The sequence below is a fragment of the Pimephales promelas genome, chromosome 5 (assembly GCF_988280905.1).
Source record: "Pimephales promelas chromosome 5, fPimPro1.hap1.1, whole genome shotgun sequence".
Taxonomy (NCBI): domain Eukaryota; kingdom Metazoa; phylum Chordata; class Actinopteri; order Cypriniformes; family Leuciscidae; genus Pimephales; species Pimephales promelas.
In genome coordinates, this window is record NC_142773.1 from 10,554,583 (window position 1) to 10,566,614 (window position 12,032).

General features: G+C 39.1%; 1 protein-coding gene across 1 annotated transcript; it reads right to left on the reverse strand.

Annotated features, from left to right (window-relative positions):
• Positions 1-1,364: 1,364 nt before the first annotated feature.
• On the reverse strand, positions 1,365-10,823 carry LOC148981385 (gap junction gamma-1 protein-like). Its single transcript, XM_089130961.1, has one exon. It carries the CDS (start codon positions 9,959-9,961, stop codon positions 8,702-8,704), a length of 1,260 nt encoding a protein of 419 aa, XP_088987087.1. The 5' UTR covers positions 9,962-10,823; the 3' UTR covers positions 1,365-8,701.
• Positions 10,824-12,032: the final 1,209 nt, after the last annotated feature.

Sequence of the window (12,032 nt, forward strand, 5' to 3'; positions counted from 1 at the left end):
GGCATACATACCTTCGCCTTGGGCCCCCAATTTGCTAAATCCGCCACTGCCCTCCGTGCTTACGTAGACAGAACACAGTGTTTCAGGACCTCAGACCAGCTCTTTGTCTATTATAGTGGGAGCCAAAAGGGAAGGGCTCTCTCAAAGCAAAGGTTGTCTCACTGGATAGTGGACACCATTGCTTTGGCTTACCAGCAGCAAGGTCGACCGTGCCCCCTTGGTGTGACAGCCCACTCAACCCGGAGTGTGGCTTCCTCTTGGGCTCTAGCGCATGGCGCCTCGCTAGCAGACATCTGCAGAGCTGCAGGCTGGGCGACACCCAACACATTCGCTAGATTCTATAATCCTGTCTATAATGTCCTCTCTTGTACTCGCTCACCCGGCCAGTACTGGACCCGCTCAGGTGTCTTCGCTTGCTCGCCATTCCACTCCACCAACTGGATAAGTGCAATTTTTTTTTCTCAGTTGAGCCTTCTACGGAAGCCCTGAGTTCCTCCAGCACTGTTGATGCTGACGCCAGTGTCTTGCTTTGACGTCGGTTAGGTGCCTCCGTGTGTATGGTTCCTGCTAGTAACCCCCACATGTGTATTTCCACTGTAAGCCTCTCGGAGAATGTGTCTTCCCTCGGTAAGCCACCTTGCCACCCCTGGAGTTAAGATTCTAGCCACCCTACGGGTTGGTGACTCCAGTATTCCTCCATACGAAGCCCCCTGGGCCGTATGTGTATTCCTAAGTCCTCCCCACGGGTAGGCGTACTGCGGCATATTTCCTCTGGGATATGCTCCCCAGTGTACCTTGGTATTCCTGTGTCAAGTAGGACTTCTCGTCAGTAAGTTAAGTGCGTCAGACTTGCGCAGGGCACTGGAAGACAGCTGTGAAGGTGGCGTGATTACACGGGGGACCCCCATTCTCTGTCATCCGACGTAACTCGGAGTGTCTACGAAAGGAAACGTCTCGGTTACGTATGTAACCGTCGTTCCCTGAGTAGGGAACGGAGACGTTACGTCTCACTGCCACTTCCGCTGTACCGCTGGGTAGACGCCTTAGTTCAGTCTCGGCTCCTCAGCGAAGACATACTGCGGTTGCGTCCGCTTCCTCCTTTTATACTCACGGGGTGAGGCGGAGATACGCTATGCAAATTCCGCAGACCCATGGCATTTCTTTGCCATTGGCTCGTTTTTTAATACTCGAAGAGGATTGGCTTTCTATGCGAAACCCCCCATTCTCCGTCATCCGACGTAACGTCTCCGTTCCCTACTCAGGGAACGAGGGTTACATACGTAACCGAGACGTTTTTGTGAACAGTCTATACTAGAAGAAAATTACGTTTATCCATGATTTAAAACACTCTCACAGGCAAAAAATCTTGATAAATGAATCCTACATTTATTATTTTTCTTAATAATCACAAACAAATCATCAGTACAATCGTAATTGGTAAAGGCACATTTTGGAACAGTGATTCTAAAATAAATGTTGAAGACCTACCGCATAGTAGGCAGCTCAAATCCATTTCCATAATATACAATAAATATTTCAGAGCTTTCAAAACTTCTTTCAAAAATCCTATTAAAAAATTAAGTGTGGTAATTCTTAAACATCAAAGTTAAAGCAACTGTCTTATTTTGTGATATACAGTATCCTTAAAAAACAGTATATTTATTGACACCCTACACACTCATGACAATTCAAAAAATTCACCTTTGACTAAGCACCGCCCCCCTTAGTTACTGTTGCTACATCCGTCAAACTTCATCTGTGCTCTGCATGGCTTATGCTGTAACAGCTCTTCCTGCTGAAATGTTATCAAACTTTTATGAAGCAGCAAATAAAGTGTCCAATAGAAGTAGCAAAAGGGGCTGAAATATGCGTTCGAAGGCTATATTCAAGAGATGCAAACGCAAGAAACAAAAAGGCATCCAAAATAGAGGCAAAAGCATAACGTTACCACTCACAGTCAAATAACTAACCACCGCAGATCCTAATCGAAACGGAGGCTGGGACTAACAATATCAGGGAGCAACACTGTTCATGTAAAGCTGGGTAGGTCTCTATTCACTTCTATAATCGTTATTACAAAGCAAACGGACTAACATTACACGAGTATGACGTTGTATTTATTAGCAGCGTGTGCTAGCGTAAAACATTATAAAACGGTCTAACTAGTATAACTTCACACTCACAGTATTGTTAGAAGTAAAAAAAGATGTCCTTGTTGATCTTTGCGGGGTTTAGCTGACTGAGGACGTCCACACAGTTTAATCCAAAAACGACACTTGTCAGGATTTTACTTCGGTTTTGGGAAGGGAAAAAACGGACACCCCCCTCCAACCTCTCTGGGAAACGCGTATCTGTGTTGCAAATGCCCGAGGCACAACGTTTAACCGTATTTTGGATAAAACTACGACGGTAATAGCCTGCCGAGACCAAAAATATGAGACGCCTGTGTTGAAAGTCAATTGAGCGCTGTGAAAAAGTGTCCGACCTCTGTGGGAGCTCGTTCTTGGCTGTGCTGTGATTGGTCAATCTACATTATAGGGCGTGGCTAAGCCAAAGGTGAATTGTGTGTTTTGGTGAATTGGTGAAAATCTCATTCCTGCATTGTCGTACGATGTGCTTACACCCCAACTAAGGGTTAGGTTTATGGGTGGACATTTATACTTTTTTTCTAAAATTTGTGTTTCGTAAGAATCTAATTATACGTATTCATAAGAATTTTCACCAATTTGCCAAAAGGTAAAGTGGATCTATTTTACTCCAGACAGCTCAGAAATAAATTGCATATTGCAAATTGCAAATATGCATAATGGTCTTGGAAACAATAGTAAATAAGTTTAATCACAAGTAACGCTGCTTTAAGTCACCTTTTTGGACACCCTAGTCCCAGAATGGCTATACCGTGTCCCTGATGTGGTGAGCAGTGATGAAGATTACCTGCCCAACTTAATGCTGACATTCAGGCTTATGTATTTTTATTTGATGAATAATGTAATGACACCTCCCAATTTGACAAGGAACAATGCAAATAATACCAGAAAATTTTTAAATCATTAATTATATATATATATATATATATATATATATATATATATATATAAAACTTATTCAAAAGGAATAGTTCACCCAAAACAAAAAAAAATGTTGCTTACTCACCCTCATGTTGTTCCATAACTGTGTGACTTTTTCCTCTTCAATGAAACACAAAAGAAGCAGCTTTTGTACTAACTGCTCTTGTCCATTTAATTAAATTAAATGGTCACATTAAGATTCACAAAAGTCGCTTATACAGCTAAAAGTGGTCCATATGACTCATGCTTTATGTTTCAAATCTTCAGAAGTCATATGATAGTTTTGTGTGAAACAGAATGAAATTGAAATTGCTATTTACTGACAAACATCTTCTCCAACAACCTTTTAAGTCAAAAGTCTTTGAGTCAATCAAACTCAAAAACAGTCAAACTTCAGACTTGTAAACTACATTGATAAATTAAAAAAAAACATCTGACACCAAAGAGTCATCTGTTCATGAATTGCACACTGCCATCTAATTAAAGCTGCAGTAGGTAACTTCTGTAAACAATTTCTTTTTTTTTTTTTACATATTTGTTAAAACTGTCATTATGTCCTGACAGTAGACTATGAGACAGATAATCTGTGAAAAAAAAATCAAGCTCCTCTGGCTCCTCCCATACCCCTTTTCCACCAAGGCAGAGCTGGTGCTGGTTCGGAGCCAGAGCCTAGTTTCAAATCGGTTCTTTGTTTTTCGACCACCAAAGCACCAGCTCTGAACCAGTAAAAGTGGTTCTTAAGTAGCACCAAATTATTGCTGGTCTAGAAGTAAGAACTGCTTACGTCAGTGGCTGGGGGCGGGGTTTCCGTGACCAACAAGACGAATAGAAACTTGTGACCGCCATTTTTTAAATAGCAGCTAATCATGCTAATAGCAGCTCGATTGTAATCTCAGTTAATGCAAGTTACGGCGAGCTGCTCAGACGTGCTGGATTCGCCGTGTTTGGATACCGATGTACTGTAGGTTTGCAAAGCCATGAGCATAAATAGTAAAGCAACAACCGGCATTGTTGATGGAAGGCTTTTTCGAGATGCATCGGAGCAGTGTGGACTGATCGGAGCTGCGGGAGTGTTTGGGGAGTTTAGGACGACTCATGCTTTTGAATCAAATCTTTTTATAATGTTTTTCCGATTTGCTCTTGCAGTTCGAGATTCACAGTGCCGAACCATCTCGAACAAGCCTGGTGTGTTTGTGTGTGTCGCGCTGGCATTGCTGGGCAACATGAGATGTATACAGTAGGCGCGTTTTCATTACAGATTTGCGCAAAACTTTTGCGATATTTTCCAAATTCCTATAAAAAACTATTGCGAAATGGCGGTGTTTCCATTAACCGATGTTATGCGACTAAAACGTCTTTTTTTTCCCTCTCACGGTAAGTCATTCCAAAAATCATGGCAATGGACTTTGGTAGGTTTATAACCTATTTCAGAGCCATGAACCACACTAGACATTATTATTATAAATGGAAGGAGACGTGGTGTGTTATCCAAGCATTAATGGCAGGGAAAGACAGAGTTCCTGGTGTTTCTCCCTTATTTCTGCTTCGATGTCTTGATGGCATTTCTTTGAGGTTTAGAGAGACTATTACTGTAATTATTGTTTCTTTTTTATTAATAATTTAATAAAGAACTCTATCTCGTATTATGTCCAAACGGTCGTTGCAAAACTAATAATGAATGGTTGTATTTTTAAAATGCAAAGTTGAACACCATCATTTTAGTTTGACCACAATCTCAACGAAATTTCAGATATTTGTTTATGACTTTTTGCCCCCTTTAAAACATTTAAAATATTCACAAATTAATATGGGAAAAAAATGTAGATTTTACTGGTTCTCTAAGGCCAAATTAGAACATGGATAGCCATAAGTGCTGTAGGGCCTAGGCTACAGGTGAGTTATTATAAATGCGTCTGAAAAAATAACGAGCTAAAAACATAATCTCCGGATGCACCTTTAGAGAGAACTGCACCTTACATACGGATTACATAATCAGAAGGTATTAGTTTACGATTCGAATTTGTTCTTTTTAAAGTGGACATTTCAAGCTTTAGTCTATAAAGGATATTGTTTCAGTTCTCGCGCTCCAGTTCACGAAGATCATAAAGCGTGCCTGATTGTTTTATGTTATTTTACAAAAGCACAACGTTTTCTTGTTATTGTGACATTACGCAAATAAAAGTAGTTGCGAATAATGTATTATTATTTTCTGTATAACCAGAAATGATAGAGTATTTTAAGTTGATTCCACTGTTGATGGGAAATTGAAAGTGTTCACGGCGCGCCCTCGCCTGTCTGCCATCCAGTGCGTGCTCCAAACTCCGCACACACTCTTGGATATTGGTCAAAATCGAGTGTTTATTTGTGATAATCTTAGCCCTATTATTATTATTATTATTATTGTCCAACCTGTACTATGAATGAGATGTGACGAATTGCTTTGTTCCTTTTTTGGATAAAAGCGTCTTCTACATATAGCCTAATAAATGTTATAATAGGCTATGATGATTATTATTATTATTATTATTTGCGGACGCGGACCTAAAACACACTCCGTCTTCTAAGTCAGGTGACTGTAAATGCGCAAAATCCGTTTCCATTGCATTCCGTTTTCGAATTGCCTGAAAAATCTCCTCATGCGAGCGTAAAAACTTTTTTGCGAAATTGATGTGTTTCCATTGAGCGTATTTCATTTCGCAAATTCAATTTGCGCAAATTGAAGGGTAATGGAAACGCAGCTAGTGACATAAGATCTGGCTCTGTTATGGCTCTCTAGCCTGTGGAAAGGCAAACCGGTTCTTTGAAAGCTCATCAGTCGAACCAACTCAAAACCAGCACTAGCTCTAGCTCTGAGCCAGCACCTGTTTCTTGTTGGTGGAATAGGGGTACCAGTGTTCCTATTGCCATTTGCAGAAATACACCGCTCCCGGTCAGAAACAACCAATCAGAGCCAGGAGGAATGTATTTGCAGTGTCAATCACGCTTGTGTACGCGCTGATCACACCCCTCTCTTGCACAGTGTGCCGTCATTCAAACCAAACTCAAGATTGCCTGTGTGCTGCAGCTTTGCTAGTGGTGGAGAAACAACCTAAACTGCCAATTTCGTGAGTGGCACCTGCTCATAAAACAAAGACGGGTAAAAGGGAAAAGTGATGACGATAAATAAGCAATAAAGAAAGAATTAGATAGAGCCCATGTAGATAAAATGTCACGCACTGTGCAAAGCAACAAATGAAACCTGCTAATTCACTGGCTTGTCATGCTGCTGAAATAATATTGTGGCAAGCAGGACGAGGCCGAGGGACAAGGACATGAGAGCGGCGCGAGGCCGGTGGCGTGAGTGATAATGAACCACACCTGAGACACAACAGTCTTGCATCTTTCATGGAGGAGCGGAAGAGGGAGCTGTGGAGGGAGGGCTGTAGCGCAGCAGATAGCAAGGGGACCTGTAAGTTGTGCTTGTTCAAATTTTCAGGCTAAGTCAACTTTTCTCAAAAGTTACCTACTGGAGCTTTAACATGCTACTTTACTCATGAACTGTCATAAATTCAAATGTCACGGTTTTCAGTGAATAATGATTTAAACAGAGCTGTTACATGGCTTCAGGAGACTTGGAATATAGCACCCAATTTGAACCACTTTTATAATACTTTTAATGTGTTTTTGTAGCATGGAAATCATCATAGCATTTTTTTAAGATTGATTAAATGGATACTCCACCCCAAAATTCTCTCATCATTTTGAGTTAAAGGCTCTGTTCCAAAACCTTGTCTAAAAAGGTTGCTATCTTTTAAAGGATTTGTTCACTTTTCAAAAAACTTTTGCTGAAATTTAAACTCACCCCCATGTCATCCAAGATGTCCATGTCTTTCTTTCTTCAGTCGAAAAAAAATTAAGGTTTTTAATGAAAACATTCCATGATTTTTCTCCATATAATGGACTTAAGTGGGAACCAGACGGTTCAAGTTCCAAAAGAAACTTTCAGTACAAACTGCAAACTTATTCAAAGGACTTTAAATGATTCCAGACGATAAATAAGGGTCTTATCAAGCGAAACGATCGCTCATTTTTTTAAAAAAAAATAACAAAGTTTAAGTTTTATAAACGCTCGGCTTGCTCTGTTCTGTGGTGCACGTTCGTGACTCTCCTGTTCGAACTCGTTCAACAAAATGAACAAATCTTTTTCCGAATCAATTCGTTCCTTTCTTTCGCCGAATGAACCAAATGACTCGGAAAAAGATTTGTTTATTTTGATGAACGAGTTCAAACAGGAGTGCGTTACAGAACAGAGCAAGGCGAGCGTTTGAGCTTGTAAAACTTAAACTTTTTTATTTATTTATAAAACGAGCGATCGTTTCGCTTGATAAGACCCTTAAGGGGTCTTGATAAGACCCCTTCATCGTCTGGAATCGTTTAAAGCCCTTTGAACAAGTTTGGAGTTTGTACTTAAAGTTTCTTTTGGAACTTGAACCGTCTGGTTCCCACTGAAGTCCATTATATGGAGAAAAATCCTGGAATGTTTTCATCAAAAACCTTAATTTCTTTTCGACTCAAGAAAGAAAGACATGGACATCTTGGATGACATGGGGGTGAGTAAATTATCAGCAAAGGTTTTTTCAAAAGTGAACTACTCCTTTAAGGCAGCATCCCATACAATGTGAAACCACTTTACATAACAACAATGTTAAAGATCACTCATCATCACACAACTCATCATGTGATCATACAAGAAAATTGACGCTCGCAATTGATTTCAATTGAGTTTGGCATAAACCACATATTGCTAAGCTAAAGATTTTTTTTTATTATTATTTAATAATAAAGATGTTGAAATAAGGCCAAACATACATAGCACAGACACTTGTGTGAAAATGCATTTTTTGTTAAGATTACGATTACAATTTCAATTGATAAATTTCTATATGATGTACAGCAAGTATATTTATAGTTGAGCTTCTTGCAACTTGCATCCATATTTGATCACACTTTTATTACAATGCATTCAGGGATTGCTTTATCCACAAAGTATAAATGTGATGCTGTCGTTAAATTAGGAATTTTAGGAGCAAAATCTTTTTGCTTACTGACTGGAATAGCCTTGGCATCACCAGCATGCAAATAAATTAAAACTTAGGGCTAGGTGGTCAGCTTGTTTGGGTTTGGAACAGAGCCAGAGACTAATAACAATAGGAGAAGGAGAACATATGTGAGGACTATTTAAATGGTGTAGATACATATGGGGTTGTTCTTATATAGTTCAATTAAATCAATGATCCATTAAAGACTAAATTGTTTAACAGATTTCCAAGACGGTCAATACACCTGCATGCTTTGGAATATAGAGAAGCATAACACTTAATATAAAATGCTATATATATATATATATATATATATATATCATTAAATAAAAGTCCATTAAGAATTATTCTGAAAAGGGGAATACATTAATGCATTGTAAAGAGAGTTTTAGAAATGAATACTACCCTTCTACAATATTTATTTTTTTATTTTTGTTTATTGTTTAACCTGGGGACATGATCCTCAATCATGCCCTATCTGACTGTAGTTTCCATTGGCTGAGACAAAAGGTTTTCTGAGGATAATGGTTCAACTAGTCAGGTAAGAGTTTGCCATTAAATCCACACAGATGTCTTTCCATTTTTTACTATTGTCCCTGCCCTCTCAGTGCTTGCTTTAGGTCGTGCACCCTGTTTCTCCTGAGCTGTATTGACCCGGTTCTGCTCAGTCATTGTGCCACCAGACACTGGGCTGCTAGTTATGGAAAGATGACCATTTTTTGTGTTATATGTCTGAAATGCCATGTCAAGTTGTTCCTGTGCAACTCGTAAATGGTGGTGCAAGGTAGCCAGGTCAGATGGAATATTCTCATCAGGACTTGTGCAATGCTGTTCTGAAACAACTCTGCCCATGTTCTGGTCATGTAAGATGATACTGTTAGGAATGTGACCTGGTTTGTCCGATTTAACCACAAGGTTGTACCCTGGTGGAGAACTAGAAATTTTCCTAGAGTAAGGGTAGCCATAGGAATGTCGTTGGCCCTGGTTTCGACGTTTACGAAGACTGTCACGGAAGGTACCAATCCCCAAGTGGAACATCTCACAAACATTGAGCAGCAGACAAAGACAGCTCACCACATACATGATGAGTAAAAAGATGGTCTTCTCAGTGGGTCGTGAAACAAAGCAGTCTACTCTGTGCGGACATGGGATCTTATTGCAGACATAAGAAGGGTTAACACGGAAGCCATAAAGGAGATACTGACCCGTGAGGAATCCCACCTCAAAGATGGCACGGGACAAAAGCTGAAGCACATACATTCTCATCAAGCCTTCTTGCATTATCCTACGGCGGCCATCATGCTTTATTGGATCAAGGCCTTTGCCCTTGTCCATCTCTGGTTTGACCTCCTGCATATCCAAAGTGTCTTCTTCATAGATCATTGGCTCTGTATCCTCCTCCTCATTATCTACATTTCCACAGACCTCCTCTAGGTGATGTCCATTTCTCCACTGAGTGTTGCGGCTCCTCTTTTGATAAATCTGGCTTTTACGCCATTCCTCCTCCGAGGTACGGGCGATCTTATGGATGGCATAACCCAGATACATGACAGAGGGGGTGGATATCATGATTATCTGGAAAACCCAGAACCGGACATGTGAGAGTGGGGCAAAGGAATCATAGCATACGTTGTCACAGCCAGGTTGCTTAGTGTTGCAGGTGAACTTCGTCTGCTCATCTGAATAGATTGATTCACCTCCCACTGCAGTCAGAACAATCCGGAAAATGATTAAGACAGTTAGCCAAACTTTCCCCACAAACGTGGAGTGGTTGTGGATTTCCTCCAGTAGTCGAGTGAGAAAGCTCCAACTCATGTTGGTGACAGAGACTCTTTACTTATGATCTGCAGATAGGAGGAAAATAAGGAAGGTAAGTCAAAGAAAAAGTGTATAAAATATATAGGGAAAATACACATTTTTGACACTAAAAAGGCTTATTTGCCTTGACATAATGTTGCTGCTTAAAGGTAACATTCTGATAAAAAAATGTGAATGATGTTGGCACAGCCAAGTCTCCGGCGCAAAATAAACCTTTGGTCTAATAAAACATCGGTGCCTAGTCAACCGTTCTCTGAGATTTGTTTTCATGATAATCGAATGTAAAGAGTTTTATCTCTAAAACGGTTTAGCGTATAACGTTATTATATGGCGGCATATAATAAGTAAAAAGAAATCTCTAGTTAATACCACTAATTAAGGCTCAAAATAGCCCCACACTAACACAGTAACATAATGAGGGTCCCTGCATAACGAAGCATTGAGAACATTGTAAGTGTACAGACCGTTTAATAAGAAGATACTTTATAAAGACAGTCCACTTCGTGTTTACCAGAGCCATGTATTGAGAACGTTCCGACACTGCCATAGACCGCCATTGTAACTTAGGAATGTGGAAGTAACGCGTGTCATGGAGCCGCCAATAGTTCCAACCACTGATAGTTCCAGCATTGAACCCCATTCATTCTCAGTGCTTCCGAAGTACACTCGCTGGTAAATTAATGAAATTACTGTATTTTTTACTTATACACACATTAGCCGACCTCTCATGAATCTAGTGTGTAGTTATATGTTATGTAGCCAGATCTAATAAATGTATATTGGAAGATAGTAGGTTAATTTCAGCGATAGCTTACGTGACCAACACTTCACTAACGTTGTTAGCTAACTTATGGTAACCTGATGTATATAATATTTTTTTTTAAATAATATAAATATATAACATATTATTATATTATTTAAAAGATATATAAAATATTATATAATTATATTATAATATATATATATATATATATATATATATATATATATATATATATATTAGATATACATACACACACAATTAATTTATTTAAATGGTTTAGGGTTATACATGTGTTTGTGTAATGTATATAGGCATACATAAATTCACGTGCATTCATATATATATATATATATAGTAAGTAGCGTTTGTTACCCCCTTGTTCTGCGTAGTTACAGGGCAAGTGTAACTCCTGCGGGTTGTAAATTAAAGTGGTGCTTGTTACCCCTTTATTACCCCAAACTTAAAATATTGTTCCCTTATACTTAGACGGAAGTACACTATAATTACAGAAACGTACACCGTAATTTCGGTGTACTTACACAGTTATTTGCGGGTCGTAAAATAAAGTGTTACCCACTGGCCTTGTGATTTTGGTATATTTTAATGCAAAAATCTTAGGTATTCCATTTTTAATCCTGTTGTTGTGGCTTAAAAATTAATCCTCACATGTGGATTGTCGTCTACTGCTTGCGATCCAACGTCACCTCTAGTAAGTGTATTTTATGATTTTTGAGCAAATAGTCATTTCAGTCTGTCAGCCAATTCAACAACAATTAAATTATGCGTCTAAAGTTGTTGTCGACATAGGATGTCTGTGTATATAATTTAAACATTGTTTGTATAGTGTGTAAACACACGTTTATAAATATATATTTAAAGATATTGTATTAAAAACTGCATATATGTTGTTGTTCTTTAAGTTAGCCATCTCCTCACATTTGCCACAGAAGCACCTGTATGACAAGTAAACATGACGCCACAGGTCCCTCGCATAAATGTAATTTCGCTTGTACGTAACTTTATCACAGAATGTGTATGTAGTTTTAAAAAAAAATGCGCCAGCATTAGTGTTTGTGTGTGTCTGTGTGTGTGTGCGTGTGTGTGTGTGTGTGTGTGTGTGTGTGTGTTGCACATCCATACTTGCAAAAAGACGCGATAACAACAACTCTATAATTACATAAATGTATCAAATAACCATAACGAGACGTTCTGGTCCATTCTCATGTGTTTATTCTGCCGGAGTCTCTTAGTACTATTTATATATTCCGATTCAAACGTACGCTGAATGACATTCAAAACAGCGCG